Genomic DNA, 22,571 nt, shown 5'->3' on the forward strand with positions numbered 1-22,571 from the left:
TAAAGGAAGTTACCTCAGGAAGCTACTAATTAAATATCCATGGAAATTTTAAACATATAGAAGTATAGAGTAGAAAGGATTATCTGCACAACAAACAAAAATGTTTGGCATCACTTTAGCAATGCAAAGATACTGCAAACTATATTTTTAAACAAAGGCCAAACCACACACATGTGTAATGGTTTGTGTGATAACAGGTTATGCAAAGGCAAACACCAAACAAACCTCCATGTGTAACACTGATTTTGTTAGGAAGACTGTGCAGGGAGAGTTTTTGAGGCAAATATAAGTTACTGAAAGTTTTCACTTGTTTGAATATTACATAAACCGAAAATCCTCTATTCACTCATTTTAGCTGATAAAAGACATAGATTAGAAGCCAGTCTTTCAGAAGGATCAGTCAGTACTATCAGATAGGGAATAAATCAGCAGGCTGAATAAAAATGTAGTAACATCCCTTTCAGGACCTCAGAGGCAGAAGCTGCAAAGCACTGATCAAAGAAACAATCTGTGGCAATAATAGAGAGAAATATGAAACCACCCACTCAGCGGGAAACAGCAAAGGAGACAGGGCCTTGTGATGGAGCACGAGATGAAATTCAAATCCAAAGGGACCATTATGGCAGCATACCAAGTGCTGGAGATGTCACAAATGCAACAGTGTATGTAATTATGTGCACAGTCTACATTTCACATCTTCCTGGAGCAGTATCAAAGAACTGGAAAACAGACAAAAGAGGATATCAAAAATAAAGACACCTACAATGGGAAATGAGAGGTCAGAATGGGATCTGTATTAATTAAAAAGTCCTTGATTTCCTGTGTTCTTGAAGTCAAAGAAAATATGCAGGGGAATACCTCAAAGGCACAAGCCCTAAGACCTCAGATAAAAGCAATTAAAGCTAAGGAAGGACCAGACAGTGCTGGAGGAATTCCTTTAAACTTCTTCCACTTGTGTGGAATGATGATGAAAGACGATATAAGAAGATCCAAGTATTAAACAGATTCAGAACTAGGTAAACACTTCAAAAAGTGTCAGCAAAAGAAAAGTTGATTCAAAGCACTTGACAGACTGCCAAGGGCTACTCCACAACTATAGGAGATCCCTATACCGCACATTAGCAGTTCTTAAAGACAACAACATGACAGATGATTTCTAACAGATGTCCCCACAGTTACCACACTTGAATAAAAAGCAGTTTTAAACATTTGATGGGATGGCAAAGACAGCTGGCCTGTAATTTAGCCCAGAGCACCTACAAAAAACAGGTGTGCAAAACCCAGGTGCGCAACCCAAGTTCTGTGAAACAAGGAAAATCAGATGAGGAACAACCCTGAGAGCAGCACTTACTTTATCAAGTCTGACTTGAGATAAACCAGGTCGCCTGTCCTGCATATATGCAAAATACCTCTTAGAAAGGAGCAGCTTAAGTAAAAAATAGACTTCTGAGCAATTTTTGTTGCTGTATATCGTAGTTGATATATTTACTATCTTGTCTGTAATCATTGCCTTCTTTAATAGTGGAATTTTTCCACTGGTCCCTGTGATAAGTAGAATTAGGAACCTTACAGCTATAATAAAGGACAGATTAAAATCAAAGACACTAATTCACTTCAAAGGAGACAAGGCTGAAAAATCTCAAATATGACTGCCCATTAACTTATCTCAACTGCACCCTACTTTTGAAAAGCATGTCAGCTCTCTGAAGTAAGTGCTAGACTACTCTTATATTTCAAATTGTTAGATTACACACATAAAAATAAACTTGGCTACGTGGCATTTCCCTGCAAGGAGAAAATGTCACAGTCCCAGAAAATAGACTTCAATGGAAGTAAAGTCTACATTTTCAGAGCCCTCTGTAACCAGGCAGTCATTAAGTAGCAAGGGACAAAGGACCAGTTGTTACACCATTAGGGTTGCAATTTTAAAGGGTAGATAAAGCTTCAGAAAAGAAAAGAGAATAAGGCACAGATGCTCTAAGCACCACTGAACTTTTATTAGAAGCCACCACAGATAGTGAAACTAATTACCAGAGATTTGATAGCAGGCAATACTCTTGAGAAAATTAACAGGAAAAAAAAAAAAAAAAGTAGAGACCCAAAAACTAAAATAGTAATACAGTGACCTGCAACGCCATTTGGCAGTAGCCACTCTACCAATTTAATCAACGTGATGGAAAAAATGAATGACTTTTACTTTTCTGTGCTGGCTAAAACATGACTCGCCTACTGAGATCCTGTGACAGCTGATTTCCTGCCCGTCCTTCAGTCTTATTTGCATCACTTCTACCGGCACCCCTGTACAAAACTGAAATCACCAAGACACCTGTTCAGGTGATATTGGAGATACATAAAACCCATTTAGCTTTTTAACGTAAAATCTTCCAAATGCACAAACTAGTCTCTCTAGTCCCTTTTGCTTGCAAGGCCTGGCACAGTAGGTACTCTCAAAGCCTGAGCACAGAAATGTTTGTACAAGGTGACCTCTCACCACTAGTGTCATGGATTCGTTGGCTATAGCACTCCTGAAGGATGCTGAGGATCCAACCCTGGCACTTAGTCTTCTGAGGGAGGGGAGTTGAACTTGTAATTCATGAGGAAGGACAGGCATTTTTTGGCAGATCTCACTTATACACAGCAGTAGTGGCAGTCCATCTGCTGTGGCACAAAACTCGGTGCACATGGCCTGCGAAGCAGCTAACTTGTATGTCCATGCTGCTCTGGTTATTTTATCCTTAACTCATGTGTTTAAGCTACAAACACAGACATGTGCCCACACTACAAGGCAGTTACATCAGTAGTTACATTATAGACAAACTCAAAAGTAAAGCTTGCCTCACTTCCACTTAGCCCCACTGATTTCAATTAATTGACATATTTATGGGCCTGTTCAAGATTTCAGTTGAATAACTGATCACATGTTGACTGCCAGTTCCAACATTTCCCTAAAAACACATGAAACATAAGAATTTTACTAAGAATGTATAATTATTTGCTCTGGTTTCAAATCTTTCAAATCAAAAAAATCAAAATTAGTCAAAGAACTTTTTAACACGGTAGTACATTGACATCACAAATCTTTCCTGTGAGATATGACAGTATATAAATGAGAGCACAGAGTGGTTAACCCCAAGGTGACAGGTGAACTGAGCACTCAGGTTTGCTCTTCTCTCACTGAAAATTCAGCTAGACCTGTGCAGTGATGCTCCTGGGCTAAGTAAGACATATAAAGCAGTGATAAACCTTCAAAGTCTTAAGAACACTCTAAAAATTTTTTTTTTCACATCAAACTGTCAGGATTGATCACTGTAGGATAAACAGAAACAGATATGGTCTAGCTGAAGTGCCATAGCAACAAATACCAATCCAGTGCACAAGAATTGAAACTGTACTCTATACAAAACTGGGGTCAAGAATCAGAGAAAAAACGTATCAAAGATGTGCTGAAACAAAAGCAAGCCCCCCGGCTTCTCTAGAGAGACAACAAAATGACTGAAAGATGCTGATAAGTTCCTTGAAATAAACCACCAACACAACTAACAGCTGAGATGCACAGTAGGGGCTTTCTCCTGAGATAACAAACTTCAGTCTTTTCTGGGCTTGCATGAAGACTTCAAGACATATTTATGAATTATCTGAAAAAAAAAAAGCCAGTCAAAGCATCCTCAAGACCCACTTCCTCAAGAAGACATTTCCAAGCAGGCCACAAATCAAAGGCTGCACAAAGACGTCATCTAAGGATTATGGTCCTTACATCTCAGCACTGCTCGAAGCCTACTATTTACTAGAGAATAATATGATGGTTTATATCATCTGCTACTCAAACACAAGCCATCACCCAGAGTAACAAGACCAGAAAGGCCATGTTCTGACACCACCCTATCTCCTTCTCCTAAACAGTGGTAAACAAGTTTACTACTTCTGATTTGGGTAACAGAGTTCAGCATTTCTAGCTGCCCATTTTGGAAAACCAAAGCTGGGATTTATCCAGCTTCCATCAGGAAGGGATAGGCCCTGGGCAGCAGTGATCTTGATAGCCTCCTAAAATATTCAGTATACTGTCCTGTCATTCCTGTGCTGAGTCCTGTCAATGAGCACCCACTGTGTCAGTCAGAGCAAGTCCTGGAGCAGCCAAAAGCAGGAGGTTTTCCATTAAGTGTCCCCACACATTTCTGCAGCAAGCATTTCCTCTCTGTCAGGTGCCAGTTTGCCATAATCAATAGAAACTCTTCTTCCTTGGCCTCCTCCTACAGACCCAAACAACCTCTTAAGGGATATGATTTCCCACCCTGTCTCAATTCCTTACTGCCGATTTAGAGAGTAGTTCTGAAAAATGCTTGGCCCTTACCAGTTTCCAATGAATCGGGGATCACTCTGGTCAATATAAACAGTTGTCCTAGGATCAACATAGAAACCAATAAGAAGTCCTCCCAGTAAGTAGCCAGCTGCAGGACCAAGTGCTCCCATTACATACATGATGGCTGAGGAAATAAAAGGTCAGAGTTATTAATCAATAACACTTCATGAGTTATTTGCATGTAAATTGGGGATCTAAAAGTGAAAGATGCCTCTTAAAGCAAGAATTTTTGTACCCCAAAAATTTCAGAGCCCTTTTTAGCAATCTTCAAAGGTAGCAACTTCTGTATAAGGAAAATATCAATAATAAAATTACTGCTTTCTGCACATCTTCAGTCAAATTACAGATGGAAGTATACACTATTTTGGCATTTTGGATGGAAAGCAGATATCATTTAGATGATATTTTTCATATTTGGTATAATTTTGATATCATTTTGACAATATTTTTCATATCCTTTACATAAAAACTTAACAGATTTTAAAACATTAACAGAAAAAATACAAGTAATGGTGAGCAAACAGAAAAGGGAAGAATACAAATGGCACCAAAGAACAAAGTCCAATGTTCCAACTTAGTTACCATCAGATTAATACTGGATTTAAAAGAACCATCAAAGTTTAGAAATCAAATATTCCTATTTTGGAGATTTACAGGATTATGTTTTTATCTGTACAACCATGGACTTGGCCCTGTTGTACACACTACTACCAATAGATCACATATGCTATATTTCCAGAAGACTCCTGCCTTGTTCAGGGTATTTAAAATGTTACTGTATTATTAAGGAAATTTCCTAATTTAAAAAGCAAGTTAAATTAAAAAAAAAAAAAATTGCACATGCAAACCTGCAAGCATATATTTTACATCATTGGTCTGAACATTGGATGACAGCAAAATCCTTAGTACTTGAAATAACAGAGCAGGCTCCTGTCTGCTGTGTCTTGTACACGACACTCTTCACAGGGGAACCCCCAGTCCTGGCCGTTTGATCACCTGTTGAGAAAGCATTGCAGCTCTCATTTGGCTTGTGTGCCAGTGCTGCCAGGAGCAAGGGAGAGACAGAGGCAAGAAAAGATGGCAGATGTATTTCAACTTAGAGTGGGTCCAAGTTGCCACTGGCTGTGGGATCCAGGAAAACTTTCTGCAGCTCCCAGTACTGACACAGTTGTGAGACACCAGCAGAAGCAGACAAAAACATCTGTTGCTTGCTGACAAGAACTGAGAGCTGAGATTTAGAAATCTTACTCTCATTTCCAGCTTTTGAAAGGTAGATAATTTAAAGGCTATCATTTGTCTGGCCCTTAAATACTATCAGTTCCACTCTTTTCCTCTTCTACTTCTGCAAATCCCAAATCAACTTCTGAACTAAGCCAAGGTCAGTTACCTCAGCCTTAAAATTAGATACCTTTAGCACGATCCATTTATTCTTGACCATACAACCACAGCTATCTTCCAAAGATTGTTCTCATATTCTCCATCTATTTTCTTCCTTAATGCATTTTGCAGCACCTATCTCTTTTAAGATGCCGCTGTTCGGCTTCCCGTACTGTCTGGCTGGAAGCATGAAAGACCAGATGGGTTGTAAGGGATGGTCTTTGCTGTACAATTCCATGTCTGAGACCACAAAAAGTCAAACTCCAGCAGCACAGCAACATTTGCTTAGGTGCTGCAGTCTCACTACGCAGCACATCAGAAGAAACCTGATTACCAAATTATCTGAAAATAACATCTTCACTACAAAATCTCCATCTCCACATGGTTTCTGCAGACCAGTTGCTCTGCCTGGCAGCGTGCAGGCTCCATACTGTTTGGTCCCATCCTCGGTCAGATATGCTCTAGCTTGGGATTGCATAATGGAGTTGTAAGAGCTTGGGCTTCTGCACACCAGGTATAGCAAACTGTATCTCACAGACAAGGCAACTAAAAGGAAATCAATAACTGCCTGATTAAACCAAAATAACTTGTACATTTTCATCTAATGTTTTGAAAGAAGAGAAGGAAAAGAACAATCTCATGAGTAAGAAGGTGACATTTATCAAAGAGCTATAGTGTGGAAAAAAATCACTGACGCTACCACAGAAAGTAAACTGCATATAGAAGAAAAATGTCTTCAGACTGCAAATTGATTAATTACTTTTAAGTTACTCTTTCTTAAACACATTTTCAATTTTTACGAAACTGCAATTTCACATGATTAGATTTCTCTAAAGTCGTTTTTGCATAATGGTTTCCAGAACCGTGTTCACTATTTAAATTTATTCCAGACATGTTCCCCCCTGGACTGATTGCAAACAATCCTTTGCATGTGTAAAATGCTCCACGAGACATTTTAACACTGCTACTTAATGGTAAGTGGTTAGGAAAAAAACACTAACTATGGATTTGTAAAATCCACATCATAAGGAAGTGGAAAAAAAATAAAATAAACTCATTCCACTATAATAAATTATGTTCAATAATGTTTCATTGGAAAATTGATTCAAAGAACTACAGCAACCTCAGGTCCCTAAAAATTTACAGAAAGGAAACACAAAGGGAGTAAAAGAGTGACCTAATCCATTCATTTCAGCATTCAGAAAAAATACTTATGCTGTATTTATTCAGCTTCAAGTCCACTACCGAAAGAGGCAAAATGCAGCAACTGTTTAGGCTTAGAAGTAGTGCTCAGCACTTGCATTACATATACCTCAGAGGATATTAGTAAGCAGGAATACTATAGAGTAAAAATAAAAATATCAGTGCACACTGTGCTCCCTTAGAGTAGGGGATGCTGCCAACCATTTCAAAAGTATTTTTGAATTACTATATGCTGTTCAGATTTCAAGATATTTTTTTTAAACGTAGCTTACAGATAACATGTAGCATTCTAGATCTTTCAGAAAATGGGGGTGCCCCACATGTCTGGACCAGGGCATAAGGAAACACATGAGCACATGAGCTCCACAGCTGCCATTTAGAGACGCTTTGCAGCACCTTCTTCAGCTCCCAGTAATGACCACTATCACGGACCAGACACTAACTGCAGTAAATCGATCTGGATTTCTAAATAGGAGCAAAGGTACTGCATGGCAAGTAAAATATGCAGGTATTTCAAAATGGGGTACTTCAAAAAGTCTGCCCCAAACCTTGCTGTGAAAGTGAAGGTAGAGCCATCTCCAGAAATCAGCATGGCAGGTTGCTCTGCAACCTGGACCTGTGAAAGTCTGATCACAGACTCCACAATATTGCACCCCAATGCCTGGGAAAACTGATTCCCAAACAGGCCACCGAGATTGGTGGATGATATAGAGAGGAAACTAAACAGGAAACAGATTCAGTCAGGGCATCATCAAACCCTAACCCTCTTCACAAATAGAAAGTTCTGTGGAGAACTGCTCCATAATGTTTTGTACTCAGGCCACCAGAAGGTCTGCAGTTTCTTAATGAAGAAGGTCCTGAAACATGGTGGTGATGGAGGAACACCTTCCTTTCAGCCCCTTGCCTGGCATTTCCACTAGCCCTCTTTGGGCTGCCCTTTGTGGGCCACAGTCTGGGGTCTTGATCTAGGGACATGCTCTCATTCAACAGCAGAGAAGTTTTGACTACAGAAGTAACACACATTTCTTATCAAGAAGCATGTAGGAGTTCTCTGTTGCCGAGGCAGGCTGCGTGGCATCCAGATGATTTTTTAATCGTAGGAGTTGGACTCAATGATCCTGGTGGGTCCCTTCCAACTCAGGATATTAAGATGCATTTAACCAAACTTTGGATGTGCCTCTTAAGCTCTGAGCCCTAATCTTGACAGGTGCTTATATGTGCAAGCTATCTTCAAATTTCTTAAGACATAAAAACTATACTATAAAATAGCAGTAATACCTTCTTTTTCATGATAAAATAGAGATTATGTGTGCTGTATGTTATAGTTCTGTTCCAAAGCATAAGTCATCTTCCAGAAATAAATATGGAAACTATTGTTAATACAGAAATATGGGCTACAACAGATATCTAATTCTCTTCAGATTGGTTTCTGCTGAAATGGAAAATTTGTACCTTTCAGAACTACTGTATTAGCCATATCCATACTCAATGCTGGCAAGTCACTGAGTACAATTCTCAGGCAGCGTGGCTGTCTCTAGGAAAAAGCACCTGCAGGTCAACCACTCTTAGCTGAATTATGTTTGAGGAGTACTCATGACATTCAACACAACCAGCTCAGGTCAGACCTCGCAATTGTTTTTGTTTTATTTTGTTGTTGTTGTTGTTGTTTTCCCCAGAGTTTGTCATAGTTTGCTGCTGCTGTGATGTAGGATCTTCTGGCTTCAAACCAAGGCAAAGGATACTCTACTGAAATTACATGGCATTTAGAAAGATAATTTCAAAGACTAAAAAGACCTTGCATATTCTTTCAAGTTTCCCTTTCCTTTCCAGAGCTCAGTGTTGTGGGGAGAAGCTTGCACTAGCAAGCATACCTCATTCTATAGGTACAGCTTCTCTTCAGATTGACCAGGGACAGTGTTTCCCTGTCATCCCAAACCTGGTCTTTCATATCATACTTCTGCCTCTGACATAGACTGTAGAAGAGTAAAAATATCCTAGCTCAGACATGCTTAGTTAACTGTTCATTATATACCATTGTCCCACTGATATCTATCAAGCTAGAGATTTATTAGTTCTGTTGTTTTATATGAGGAGCTTCTCTGCCTCACTGAGGATGCCCTTGGCATGGCATATTATCTCAGGTGAAACACAGTAACAAGGCTATATGGCTTGCTGGCTATGGCTAGCTACGCTTAGACACAAATGTCTATGACAGCTAAGATGTTCGATGGGAGACAATGTAAGTCAAAGCAATGGTAATTGAATTCCACATGGAATTTACCTACCAAAGTGACACAGGATTAAGCAATGTCATTCTTCTCCATTGAAACGTTTATCCTTGGACATGTTTCAATGAATGCTGCCTTTTCAACAAAAAATGAAAATAAGTGGACTTTTTTTCTTCCAGAGAAGCCTCTACATAGTCTCTTCATAGTTGCAGCAAAGTCCCTACGATAGCAGCAAGATTTACAGAATCCTCTATGGGTCCAAAAATCCCAGTGTTCACAACACATGCATAAAATAACTTGGTTGCCAAAGATATTTCTTTAGTCTACCCACACCACAAAAATATACTTAAACAGTGGTCACAAAAATACTTTTCCTTTCCTCCTCTAATTGCACCAAATGACAACTTCAATATGTTTTGTGTATGGGAATACACAACATATCCCTATGGGATCTTGAAATGCATACCGTGTTACTCCTCCAAGTTTGACTTTTTGCATTTGTAATGCTAACATCCATTAAAGTAACAGGCATCATGTTGTGCCTAGAGGAACAGGAAGTCCACATAAGTGGCCTACACTAGGTCATGTAGTTTCTGGGTTCAAAAAAAGCCACTTTGGTTTAAGAGTAAAAACAAAGGAATACAATGCTCAGTCCCTCTCATCTCTGTGTACACACACATCACCACACAGAGTTTATCACTGGATGGAGAGGAACATTTCTCAAAGATCCCATTGTTGCAGTCTTGGCAGCACATCACCATAGTACAACTGTTCATTTCATACATGTGTAAGGCAAGCAGAATTTAACTTTTATTCTGTTTTCAATTAAAGTTTAGAATTTGTAAAATCCTGCAAAAAGCTACAGTGTTCATTCTGGAGTATTTTTATTTCTTTTTCATATGCAAGCTTTTTCCTGCAGTAGAACTGCAATTTTGGTAGATTTTGTAGGATACTTTTTACTGAGATACAGACACAATCCTTTTTTTTATCTGTAGATTTCAAATTTTTACTCCAAAATTCATTATAAAATGAAGTTATAGATTAGGAAGCAGAGGTTAAAAAAAAAAAAAAAAGATAGGGAATCACCTACAGTGATGTAGCAGAGTAGAAAGGCCAGGAGTATAATTTACTTCGCCAAAACAATAACTGCGTCCTGCCTGCTGAAAAACACTCATCCTGAAAGAACAGCACAAGGGAGAATAACAATAGCTCAAAAAGAAAACAAAACACTCGTGAATTCGTAAGAAATGGCCCACATGTATAGGTTACCTGTCTACAAGCTGAGGAATGAGCTTTAACAGAAATGGCAAGATGAACTTTATATAATTCTGACTGAGTTCTCTACATGTTATGAGATTTAGGAGACTAAAAGAAGAAAGAAAATAAGTCACAGCGGGTTACACACTGGATTTTGTAAGCCAAAGAAGCAGTGCCATGAGATGGTACCATAGCATCCTCTCTATTCCTACTGGCAGCATGTTTCCTATAAATGCTGAGCTGTGCTGTCATTGGAGAGTAAACAGCAGGATATTACTTCAGGGTAGAGAACGGGTTTTGATTCACCCAGAGAACAAAGCTGGCAGGCAGAGCACAATGCAGAACACAACTGATTCCCAAGTCCTCCCCAACTCCTCTCATGTCCCAGCACCTGTGATGGAGTGGCAAGGAGCAAACATAAAGCAGCTTCCAAAGAAACACTACTCACTGCCAAAAGGCACATTTACCTCATTTGTCTAAATTCACCCACAGAGAAAGTTATAAAAAAAAAAAAAAAAAAAAAAAAAAAAAAAAAAAAAAAAAAAAAAAAGTTTTAACCACACTTTTGAGCCTGAGGACACAAAACTGAGAGGCCTTGTGAGCAGAACCCAGGCATACTTCACAAAAGCCTTGAAGTCAGGAAATCACGCAGTTCGCTTCCTTCTTTTCTTCATGAACACCCTGCCAACCCTATCTATACATACTTTAGGAGATTTTTCTTTTATGTGGTTATTTGCTTAGGAAAAAAAAAACAATGCTTTGAGCATTGTTGCATTTCAGATAACAATGTAAAGTTCAAAACTTTCAATAATTTCCTTTCAAAATGTATTAGAGTTACCATGACATTAAAAGTCTATCAGATCCAATGTTGTATGCAAAATAATAAACAGAGAAACAAACCTACTCCAGTAGCCTGCCTTGATCTTTGCATAGAATGTGTTTGATAATACTTTCACAAGCAGATTCAACAGGTCTGGTTGACAAATTTTTAGAGAAGCATAGACAAAGAATAATTTTACATGCCTACTACCAAACTAAAATGAATGGTCCAGCTCACAAATCTATTAAAGATCCTAACATTTAAATTAAATATTAATATATGCAGTGACTTGCTGATATCAGATCAAAAGCTTTTTACTTTTTTTTTTTTTTTACTTTTCTCTTACAGATTTATTACTAAGATATCATTTGTATCATAACATTCATTTACTAGCTTAAAGAGTTGTCATTTCTAAACTGCATTATGCTTTTTTTCCTCCATTTGTGGCCATATTCTAAAATACTACAATCATTTTCACAGGACCCAATGTCACAAAAAAAAAAAAAAAAAAAAAAGGAAATAAGCCCAAACAAAACATGCTAAAATAAGCTGCCTATGCCAACGTATATCTCTCACGTACAATATCACTGCAGTACTGCTCCGTATCGCTCACTATGCTATGGAGTCACAATGACTACAAGGCAAAATTTCACTGGACTCAGCACATCGTTACACACTATCAACAGCTACGCAAAGTTTTAAAACACTCAAAATATTGAAAAATAAAGGTTTGCATTTGTATTTCACAAGATATTTCAGCCCTAGAGAGACCTAGCTTGAGAAAAGACTGTCCCAAGTAAAACTTCTCCAGTGCTTAAAATTAGGTCTTTATTCCTTTATTCCTAAAAACAGAGAAATTCTGTAAAGTAGAAATCCAACAGTCAACTGGAAACAGTTCTGCTCTTTAGAGACAATTCTGTTTAATTTACTTCTTCCTATTTTTTTTTATATTTTTTTTGAAAAATCTGGCTTTTCTGTCTTTATATTCATCTATAAATAATCATTTGCTGATAACATTACCTAGAGTGACTTGTGGTTATTAAGTAAATATGGGAAAGGAAGATCTCCTGCAAGAGTTCAGTGAAAACAGCTGCAATTTTCATGTGCAGTTTCCAAAACAATGTGGTTAACTGAATTAAGACACCACGCATGAGAAAATTCTTGGATCAGATAATTAAGCATATCAAGCATTATCAGATTTTAAACAAATTTGAAGGAAAGAACCTTCTGCTGACAGTATTACAAAAGCACATACAGCTTTCTCTGATTCTAAGAATACCCAAAGTCCTTACTGATGTAAATGGTTTGTGTGACCAAAGACAAGCTTGTCTATACTTGCATGATCAGAACCTAAATTGAAAACAAAGATTCTCTGACATTCTTTCTACAGACTAAGAGTTATTAGGCACTTTAGGTCTCAGAAAGAAATGTTTTTTTTACAAAACAACTGTCAACAACTACTTAAATGCATGAATAAGAGAACAATCAGAACTGTCTTTCTTAAGCCTCCAAGGTGTTTTTCCACAATTTTGATGTGGAAATGCACTTTTATTGAAATTTAGCTCTCAGAAAAATACACACACTACTTGTACTGAGTGGAATGAGGATGTCAAAAGATTAATTGAAAGGCTAAACTTTGCTCTTAGCTGTTTTTCTCTGGAAATCAGTTTTCAAAAAAGCTCCACATCTTACCTCCACGTTTTTCAAGTCCCTGTCAGTACGTTGCATAATAAATATAACAACTCCCAAGATGGTTACTAGCTCTCTGTTCCCAGACTCTGACTTTTCAAAAAAAAAAAAAAAAAATGTTTTCTGAACATATTTTCTTATGTGGCAACATTTAACTAGTAGAACTAGGCAAAGGCATCAACCATTCAGTAAATACCTACTGAGTGCCTCCTTGGCCCCTTCTGAATTCTTGACCTGTAAGCATCCCAAAGTTACCTTCAAAGAAATGTCATAAATGTAACATTTATTTCCATACAGAAAATGATCTACTGTATATAATCACTAACCTAAATCCTAAGACAACTTCTTCTTTAAATCATTTTAAAACCTTTGATTTCTAAAATCCAAGAAATAACTTGCTAGGTAATTTGTCTCATTTCCCATTCATTCCAACGCTGAAAGCTAGTGAATTTATTATTCTCACAAGCAGAACCCTGTAAGTTAGCGGGGCTATTCTCACGAGGCAGGCAGACACTTCTGTCATATTAGTCAGTTATAGTCCTAATAACAGGACACTGAAGCTGTCAGCTGTCTTTAAGAGATACTGGAGCAGCCCCTTGACTAATAGTCATTCTTTCCATTAAGTCACGTCAAATGGGAATATCTCATCCCTGCCTTTTAATTGCTTGCCTTTGTTTTTTTACTTGTTTGGCAGTTGAAGGCACATGTGCACACAGTTACTTTGCATTGGGGACTATCCCCAGGTGTAAATTTAAGCACGTACTTATGGACTCTGTTGATCTCAACCTTTTCAAACAAAGTTTCACTTCTTTAATATTGCTTTTAAGTAAACTAGAATGAGGCTAGCTTGGTCATTTGCATCTCATCCCTTTTTCTTTAGATGATCATAACTGAAAAATACCAAACGGTGAAAGCTGTCATTTGGCCCGCAAGCAGACCTCACCAGGTAGATTAGTAATAATCAAATGCAAGAGAGAGACTGAAGTATTTCAAAATTATGTGATTTTAAAATTGCAGTGAGAAAGCTCAGGTCCACGGCCATAAGACCAGCAGAACCCAGCCGAGTACAGTACTTCAGAATACTTGCATCTGTCATAGTTCATGTATCATGTTCAAGCAGCGTGACCAGGCACGAACATGTCATTTAGGTCCTCTTGTTCCATTGTGCAGGGAGAGCATGCGTACTCTGGGACAAAAAGGAGGGGAAGAGCCTGGTCAGATTTTTCAGTCACAGGACCAGATGTGAGAGTACACCATCACACATCACAGGAAGAACCAGGAATAAGCACCAATTTCCTAGCAAAATCTACATATATTAAGTACCCAATGCCTATGGATCTGGGTTTTAATAGTTATTGTGTCCAAACTGGGTAATGGGGTAACAGCACACACAAATATTAGATTTGCATTGGCAGGTTTGACCCACATTTTGTATACTTCATTACTGTGCAAAACCAGACCCCTTGTGCCTAAGAAAGTAACTGTGAGAACAAAAGTAAGACTAAATATTCCCTGAAAGGAACATTTGACTATCTGCTGATAGTAAAAGACTTTCTCTATATATTTGTTTTTCCTTTGTCCCACCTGCAAGACAACAGAACAAAGATGTAAAGAAGGAAATTACTCCAATATTCTCTCAGAATTAATTTCCTTTCAAAAATCAGTTTATGCCTAGGAGGCACTGGTTAATTATTGAAAATGTTGGTGATTGTTTTTCCCTCGATTACCTCTCACTAACAGACTGCAAAGAAGGGCAAGCCAAATAGCATTTTTTCATGATTTCCTTGTAAATTGCACTTACATTTTCATCTTTCAAATGAAACAACAGGAATTGCAGTTCATTACTCATATCTGACTGAAAATCTGCCTGTAAGCAAAAGCACATTATTCCAGTAATTTGCAGATGACCCCGTTAGTTTTATTAACATTTATTGTGTTGCAAAAGAAGTTACTTTTCTACATTCAAAAAGGTTGAAAGCTGCAATAGCCCAAATAAAATAATATTAAATAACAATTGATGAAGCGAAATGCACACCCCTATAGTCACATTTTAAACCATATTGAAAATATTATTACAGGTCAAAGAGTCTGAAAAAAAAAGTCCATTCATATGTAACAGTTATAAATAGTGGAAGCTCTTTATTTTGACTATTGGACAACACCATCATTTTATGAAAACCTCCACAATTTCAAAATTTGTCCTTTACTCTCATAAGAACAAGCATTATTTGAGCATTTTCACAAAACTACAACTATGCTGAAATGCTTGTTTCTGGAACAAAACTTAAGATTTGGGTTCTGGATAGGGGTCTCTGCTCCTTCTCTGTGCCTCTAGAGAGGGACCGCACGACAGATGTATGATTTAAGTCACCTCCTTGTTCTGCTAGGACAAAGCTGAGTTTTTCACATCAGCACCAAGAAGGTGAACCAAAATGAACTTCATTGTCTGAGCAGTTTTGTTATCAACAACAAATGGATCAGGCCATCTTCTCTACCACTACCCACAACAAAAAGCTTCTAGTATTGATGCAACAGCAAACTGTTCTTAATGGCTCTAGCCACAGCTTCTAATAGAGTTAGGGCAAGAGAAGTAAAACCACCCAGAAGTGATTATAGTGCTTACTCAGACTTTGACAGCCAGATACCCAGCTCCTAGATTTTAGATATGATCTAACTGGTAGGTCTTTCAGGGAAGCCAGGCTATGCCAAGCCTGACCATGGAATGTTCCCAAAGTGCCCCCGCACTCTTGAGACAGTCCCATAAAATACGATACAGAAACAGAGCTGCTGCTGATGATCCTTGAAAAGGCTCTGGTAAACTTTGATAGATCAAAGAATGTGAATAGCCAGAGGTCTGGAAGTTTAAAAAAAAAAAAAAAAAGAGAGAGAGAAAAGAGAGAGAGAGAGAGAGAGAGATGGGAACCTAACACAACCATGGAGGAAAGGGAAGAATACGGTTTTGTAAGAAACTGAAAGGAAGGAAATTCATGTATATATTTACTTTGGACAGAAAACTACTACAAACACCATTTGTTAGTTAAAAAAACGATTCAATGTATAAATAGGATTGCTCAGTCTGTTTTAGTTGGGGTCCTGAAAGAAATGAATATCCATCTCACAGTAAAAAGTAGATATTGACATGCTAATAATAAATAATCAAATAAGAATTATGAAAATATTTTGTTTTGACATTATTAAGCAATGCATTTTATTTACTTTGGTTTGGTTTGAATTTATATGTCAAGTAAAAATAGTCTTTTTTTTAACACTAATCTGTGTTCCTACATAAAAATAAAAATAATGCAATGTAAGTTAAATATTTCACCCTTATCAAAAATAAATAATTTTATCTACATGAAAAAAATGACTAAATCAATGTATTCTAAAAATAAAATTTAACTGAGTAATAATTTGTCAGAGCAAAACCATCAGCATATTTTAATCAGTTCAGCTAAATGTCATAGTTTAAACACTGAGTGTGACATCAAAAAAGTAATTACTGTTATAAAAGGTTCTTTTTAATGGTAATATTATAATTACATTTGTCTTCCTAAGATACGAACCATAACTGTGATTTAGGGCCTCATTTGGAGTTCATTCCCCATCACAGTAAGATATGTTAGTATGTTATAAAAAGTAGAAGTGTTACTAACTTGCAATGTTAGCATTTCTAATAAGTATATATATATTACAGGAATCATCCCAAGATATTTCCAAAGTCCATGCATGGTTGATTTTGTAAAATTGAAAAATTTATTATCAGCTATAATTCACTAATTAGGTAATTTAATTATTCAGCTGACATGTGGGGGAGAAATGGCTTTTATTTAGTCTTTTTTTTTTTTTTAATTATTTTAGTCTGCAATTTTTTAAATAAAGACTGTTCATTCTGTTTGTTTCTCCCTTTTGTCAGTAGAATAAGGCATGACAGCTTTGTTCCTCAGCTACTTAAATTAGCAGGTTATTAAGCATATTGTAATTCTCCAATAGAATAAGGTGCTTTCACATTTAGCAGACAGATATGAAACTCATAGTGGCTATGATTCATAGCCCTCATCCAGGTAAGAAAAAGAACAGAGCAGGCTCCATGCCCCTCATCCATTTCTCCAGCATATCAGATGAGAGATTAGCAGCAAGAACCCCAGGACAGGTGGGCTGGAGAACCACTGGGTTATTTACATCAGGAAGATTCAACTGGAAGATGATTACACTTGCATATGCAATCTGCAAACTATCACGGCCTTTAATCAGCTTTAAACAAGTTAATTGTTGAAACTTTGGGCTTAAGTTTGCAAGGAAGATTAAATTTGAGCCCTTAATCCCATAGAAATTCATTGGAAGTTGGGTCCCTGACTTCCTTAGGGTCCTTGGGAAATATTAATAACCTGTTATTAAGTAACTCTGAGAGAGAGATTGACAGGGAGGTCCTCAAAGGATGACACTGGAGTTACTCAGAATAACCAAGACTGCAAGCATTACTCATTGTCTCAGCAGCTGACAGAGCACAACCCAGTCTAATGACAATCCACTTTGCATCCTTCCCTTCCATGGGAGATTTCTACAAGTGACAGAAGAGAGATGTCTTCGCACACTGCTGGTCCCTTAACCAAATGTTCAGATTCAGACTGACAAATTTGCCCACTAAACAAATGAAAGCACATAGCTTATAGGTAATGTTAACAAACTATATCGTAATGAGATTATTTTATGACAGGATAGACTCAGTATGAACTTAATACAGCACTCACAAATAGTTACCAAGTTGCAGTGAAAGCCTTAATTTTGCTTTTTGTGAAACAAATGAAGGTATAATGTAAAAGTAAAATAATCAAATACAAAAACACTGGCAACTCTGTTAGCTTTTCACTCGCTGTTTAAATCATAGCTACTTCTAATAACCCCCAAAAATAAGAATACAATCTACAATGTAATATTTGCCTTAAGAACAAGCCTCTCTGGTTATCACTTTACCTTGAACTAAAACTATCATGTGAATTATTTGTATGTTAATATAGTACCCTTAGATCCATATTTTTATAGCATTACACAGATAATTATAGTTAACACAATCTAAATTGCATACTTGTAACAAAATTTAAAAACCACCCCCAAGATCACAGCCTTCTGCCATCACTGCTGCCAGTGCCCTCAGAGACCCCAAACCATAACCGAACCAGTTAAAAAAGGATCTTTGCACAACTTGTGAGAAATGCCTTCCTTCAGCCTACTGCAACATCTTACACAGGTGAAGCTCTTCAGCTATTCTGCAGAGCATTTGGTAGTAACACACACACAATGTGGTAATCACACATCACACAGTAAATTCAATGGAGTGCACCTGAACTTCAAGATGCCTCTTGCAGTAGTTTCATCCTCTCCTCCACCAAGCAGCTCCCTCATCATATCACTGGGGTTGCTCCTCAGACCAGATGCATTGACATGATGGCATTTATGTACAGCATACTGGAGGGACACAGCAGTGTCTAGGGCCCAAGTCTAACCTCTTAATTTCCATAAACTGTCAAACAAGTCACCGCTGCTCCTTTTGTGCTCCCAAACAGCACAATTACTGCTACTACTGCTTTGCTCACTTTGTAAGTGCTTTGCTGAGATTTTCTGAGCCTGAGACAGACGCCCAGAACCACAACTCTTTTTGGATCAAGTGCAGTTAAATCACCATCTGCTAGCTCATATAATAAACCACTCAGGCAAATGTTTCTTTCAAAACAGAAAACCAAGAGTAAAACAGTATTATGGTTTTTTAAACTCTAAAACTGCTGGGGAACGCTTAGCCACTGAAAGATCAAAACACTGCAGTGAAAAAACAGCAGAGATGACAGCAGAATAAGACATTTGTTCTTAGCCAATATAGCTGAATAACCAAAAGAAAATGTTCTTAGTTTCACACACATGAAACTGTGTAGAAAACTTCAACAGCATGCCTCTCATTTTCCACAGGAGAAACAATTCAGGGACACCCCGTCAGGTCCTAATCTTTGGCATATTTAGCACAAGGCTGATGGGCACTGCTTCCCTTAGGATTTTTGGTGAATCCATCCTTTCATTTCAGTTGTACGTTTGTAAGTGTCCAGAAAGACATAGCTCAGGAGTATTTTAACACTTTTTTTTTTCACTTTTTAGTTTTCAGATATTTGGGGGTGGGGAGGGGAGGGAAGTAGTGCTTTGGTTATAAAAGAACTGACTGAGGAGATGAACTCAAAAATAAATTATTTGCATAAACCTAACCTGAAAACAAAAAATGAAAAGTTTAGGGAAAAAAAAAGGCACAGAAGTCAATGAAATGTCTTCAAATTTTCTCAGGATGAAACAAAACTAGAACATGGCTTGCTGTTCTTATTGCCCAGTTTCGGGAATGTTCTGAAAACTCTGGGGTGGAAAGTCAGAGAGATGATTTGGGGAACAATTATCTATCTATTATCTACCTATTATCTATCTATTTATCTATGACCTATCATTCATGCATTTTGTGCCTTTTGTCTTTACTTTTGTTACTTTGTTCCACTCTAAAAAATGAAAAACAGAGGGCTTGCATTTATGTAGAGATTTTGTTCTAGATAGACACGTTTACTACAATTCTAAAATATTGCAATTTTTACTATTGATTGGTTTGTCCACATTTCTCTCCAAGGTCCTTCGCTACTGTGGAGCCATGGTGTGAATTTCCCCATGGTCCTCCTGCCACCCACTTGAGCTGTGCCCCTCCTCTGTCGATACTCAGGTAATACAACTTCAAATATCTGTTAGGAAAGATATAAACGAAGACCAAACCATCAAGTTTTAAAGAACGGAAGCTGTTTCCCCTCCTGCACTTCAGCTCAAAAATATATTCATAAATGTCATAGCTATCTCTGTGACACTGGAGATGCTAATCTCTGCAAAGATGCATCAACTTTGTTTATGAGCAGAAACAGAAAAGCCAGGTTTGAAAAAGAGATCCTCCCTGCTGCTGGTTACATGGGGTTCTACAAATGCTTTTGGCATGTGTGTGTTGTCCTGGTTTGTGACTTCACACAACTGTACCAACATTTCTGCAGGACTGCTTACTTCTCTACTTACTGCCATTTCTAGAAATATAGGGCATTACTATATTTTACGTCTTATCCCATTTTATTAATTTTGAAATGAAAATTCTTTGCCCTACTGAGAGAATAATATACTTAGATTCCAAAGAAATGCCTTTTTAGGCTGTAATACCCATCACCGTATGTGCTACTTAGTGAAAGGAGAGCACGTAATCTCAAAAGGTTATCCCACACAATTTTAATATTGTTTATATCAGATTCATCACTGCAATATCCAAAAGCAGAGAACAATGTGGACACCTCATCATGAACGTAATTTCTCCTGGTTCTCAGAAATGAAAATGAAATGTTTGAGGCAAGGCAGAACAACGTAAGTCTGCCAGTGTCACAAGGAGGTGTCCGCTGGGAGAAAGACTGAAGAGGAAAGAGTATGCCTATTACAGAGGATGATCAAGTCCACATCATTTTTTATTTTTTACACTAATTAGTATACTAGGGGTCTTCCCACATCTCCAAAATCTTTTTAATTCTGTTGAGATAATAGAAAATGTAACACCATTCAACAAAATAAAGACTACATGTTATTTAAAAATAGATTACAATCTCTACCTGTTAATACACGGGCACTAATAAGAAGTGACAAAATTGGTCCCATCCAACAGCAACCAGGCATTAATGTCCTGAACACAGCACACAGTGCTATCACTAGACAAGAGCCTGGCCATGTGTGAGTGTTTGGATCTGAACAGAGGCTGTATGTGTGTGCTAGTGTCTTCTTTAATCAAAAACCCAAATAACAGAGAAATGGGTTGGGTGGTGTTACAGAAGTTTTCCATCAGTAATTTTTACAAATTCAGAAAGTACAAAACAAAGATCTTTAAAACAGGCCTATATAAAAGGCTGAAGTCAGGACAAGGCTTTTAATTTAGCCAGGACTCTACATGCTATATAAGGAAAAACTAGTTTTAGAGGCAGGTGTTAATCCGGAATAAAAATTAGTTTACTGCAGCTACAGAGTCCCATGAGCTGTGTTAGACTAATACACTTTTTCAGGTGAATAAACACCAACAGAAAGTCATAAAGGACATTTTAATAGAAAGATGCAAGATCAGCTTTTCTGCACTACCATCCCCCCCAAAACCAGCGAAGCTAGGTTCTGCTACAAAGACATATGTTTCTGAGGGAGTATTTCAGTTATGCAACTCACCTAAACCTGAGCAATCTTGTCACTGTAAAACACAAAAATCATGTATATATATAGTTATTTCAGGTGCAGGTTTTATGATCAAATTCCACTCCATCTTCAGTTTGTGGAATGTCTCATAGCCAACTGAAATATAGACCAATGCCCAACAGCTTACAAAATGAAACAGGTTTTCTATTTGGCTGCTATTCTACACAAGCACATTAATTACTATTAACTACAATATTACCTTGCAAATTTATATTTACAGGGGTATAAGAAGCATATTAATGGGTAACGTAATGTTATCTACAGTGTAGGAGATGAAAAAAATGTACACAGAAAATACTCTACCAAAGGATGTGCAGTGAGGAAATCATGATTCCAAATGTGTTATTAAAGAAAAATCTTCTCTTACAAAATACTACAAACACATGAGCTATACAGCTAACTATCTGTCATTTCAAAAAATCCTATGACTAAAGGAGTGAAAGTTTTAGGGAATTGTTAAAAATCCATGTATACAGCACTGGGTGTTTACTACAACTGCTTCTCTTCAGATTGCCACAGAAATCTGCCCCCTTCCATTGCCCCAGGGCTGATGAGCTACAGGAGGGAGCTGCCCTGGGACAAAGCTCGTCCTGCTGCCACTGGTGGTGAGAGCTTCCTTCAGAGCAGCCAGGAGGTCACAAAATCATTAAGTCCAATGTCAGGGAAGCGCCAACAGCGTGTACCCACAGTGCAGGGGAAAAGGCAGCCAAGTGAAAGCCCTCCCTTCTGGCAGCAGCCATCACCCACACCGTGCCAACACGGCAACTGATCCCTAGGCTAGCAAAAATTAAGGGATGGACACATGGGAAAACAGGCTACAGATCCAATTCAGGTTAAAACTAGTCCTTTTTTTCACATTATATTCACAGCATATTGCTACTAGTAAGGGTATTCAGAAGGTCGTATTTCAGAATTCAAGCATTCATGACCATTTACCAAACCTGTAAGCTATTACCATGGTATTAACAACATTCAGATGGAAAGTCCCAGATGACTAAGGAAATGAAGTGCTATACATTTAAAAATCCATCAAAACAGGAAAATCCACATGTTTTTGTTCAGCTTTCTTCTCGTGACATTATCATTAAATACTGCGACTCTAATCCAAAACTTTGATTTATTCCTTGGAGAAAGTAAAGACGAATTACTGTAAAGGAGCACTTTAATCACACAGTACACACAATATCTGAATGTATCTAGTAGCAGTCGATCAGCACAATGCAGCAATATATTAAATGCAATTTGATATAAAATTTTGCTCCCACAACTGAAGAAGAAAGCTGTTGGTACAGATAAGTGCTTATCAGGTGACAGAGGGTTACCTAAACTTAGGTAATTTCTGAAAAAAAAAAATGAAAAGTCT

At 37.6% G+C, this 22,571-nt stretch overlaps 1 protein-coding gene across 2 annotated transcripts in view; it reads right to left on the reverse strand.

Moving 5' to 3' along the window:
- Positions 1 to 22,571, reverse strand: part of SLCO5A1 (solute carrier organic anion transporter family member 5A1) — a 72,001-nt gene that overhangs the window by 35,401 nt on the left and 14,029 nt on the right. For both annotated transcript variants that reach the window (XM_035319455.1, XM_035319456.1), the window contains one exon: positions 4,349 to 4,481. In XM_035319455.1, the coding sequence (XP_035175346.1) occupies positions 4,349 to 4,481 (133 nt within the window). The remainder of the gene's footprint in view (positions 1 to 4,348; positions 4,482 to 22,571) is intronic.

The sequence above is a fragment of the Oxyura jamaicensis genome, chromosome 2, assembly GCF_011077185.1.
Source record: "Oxyura jamaicensis isolate SHBP4307 breed ruddy duck chromosome 2, BPBGC_Ojam_1.0, whole genome shotgun sequence".
Taxonomy (NCBI): Eukaryota; Metazoa; Chordata; class Aves; order Anseriformes; family Anatidae; genus Oxyura; species Oxyura jamaicensis.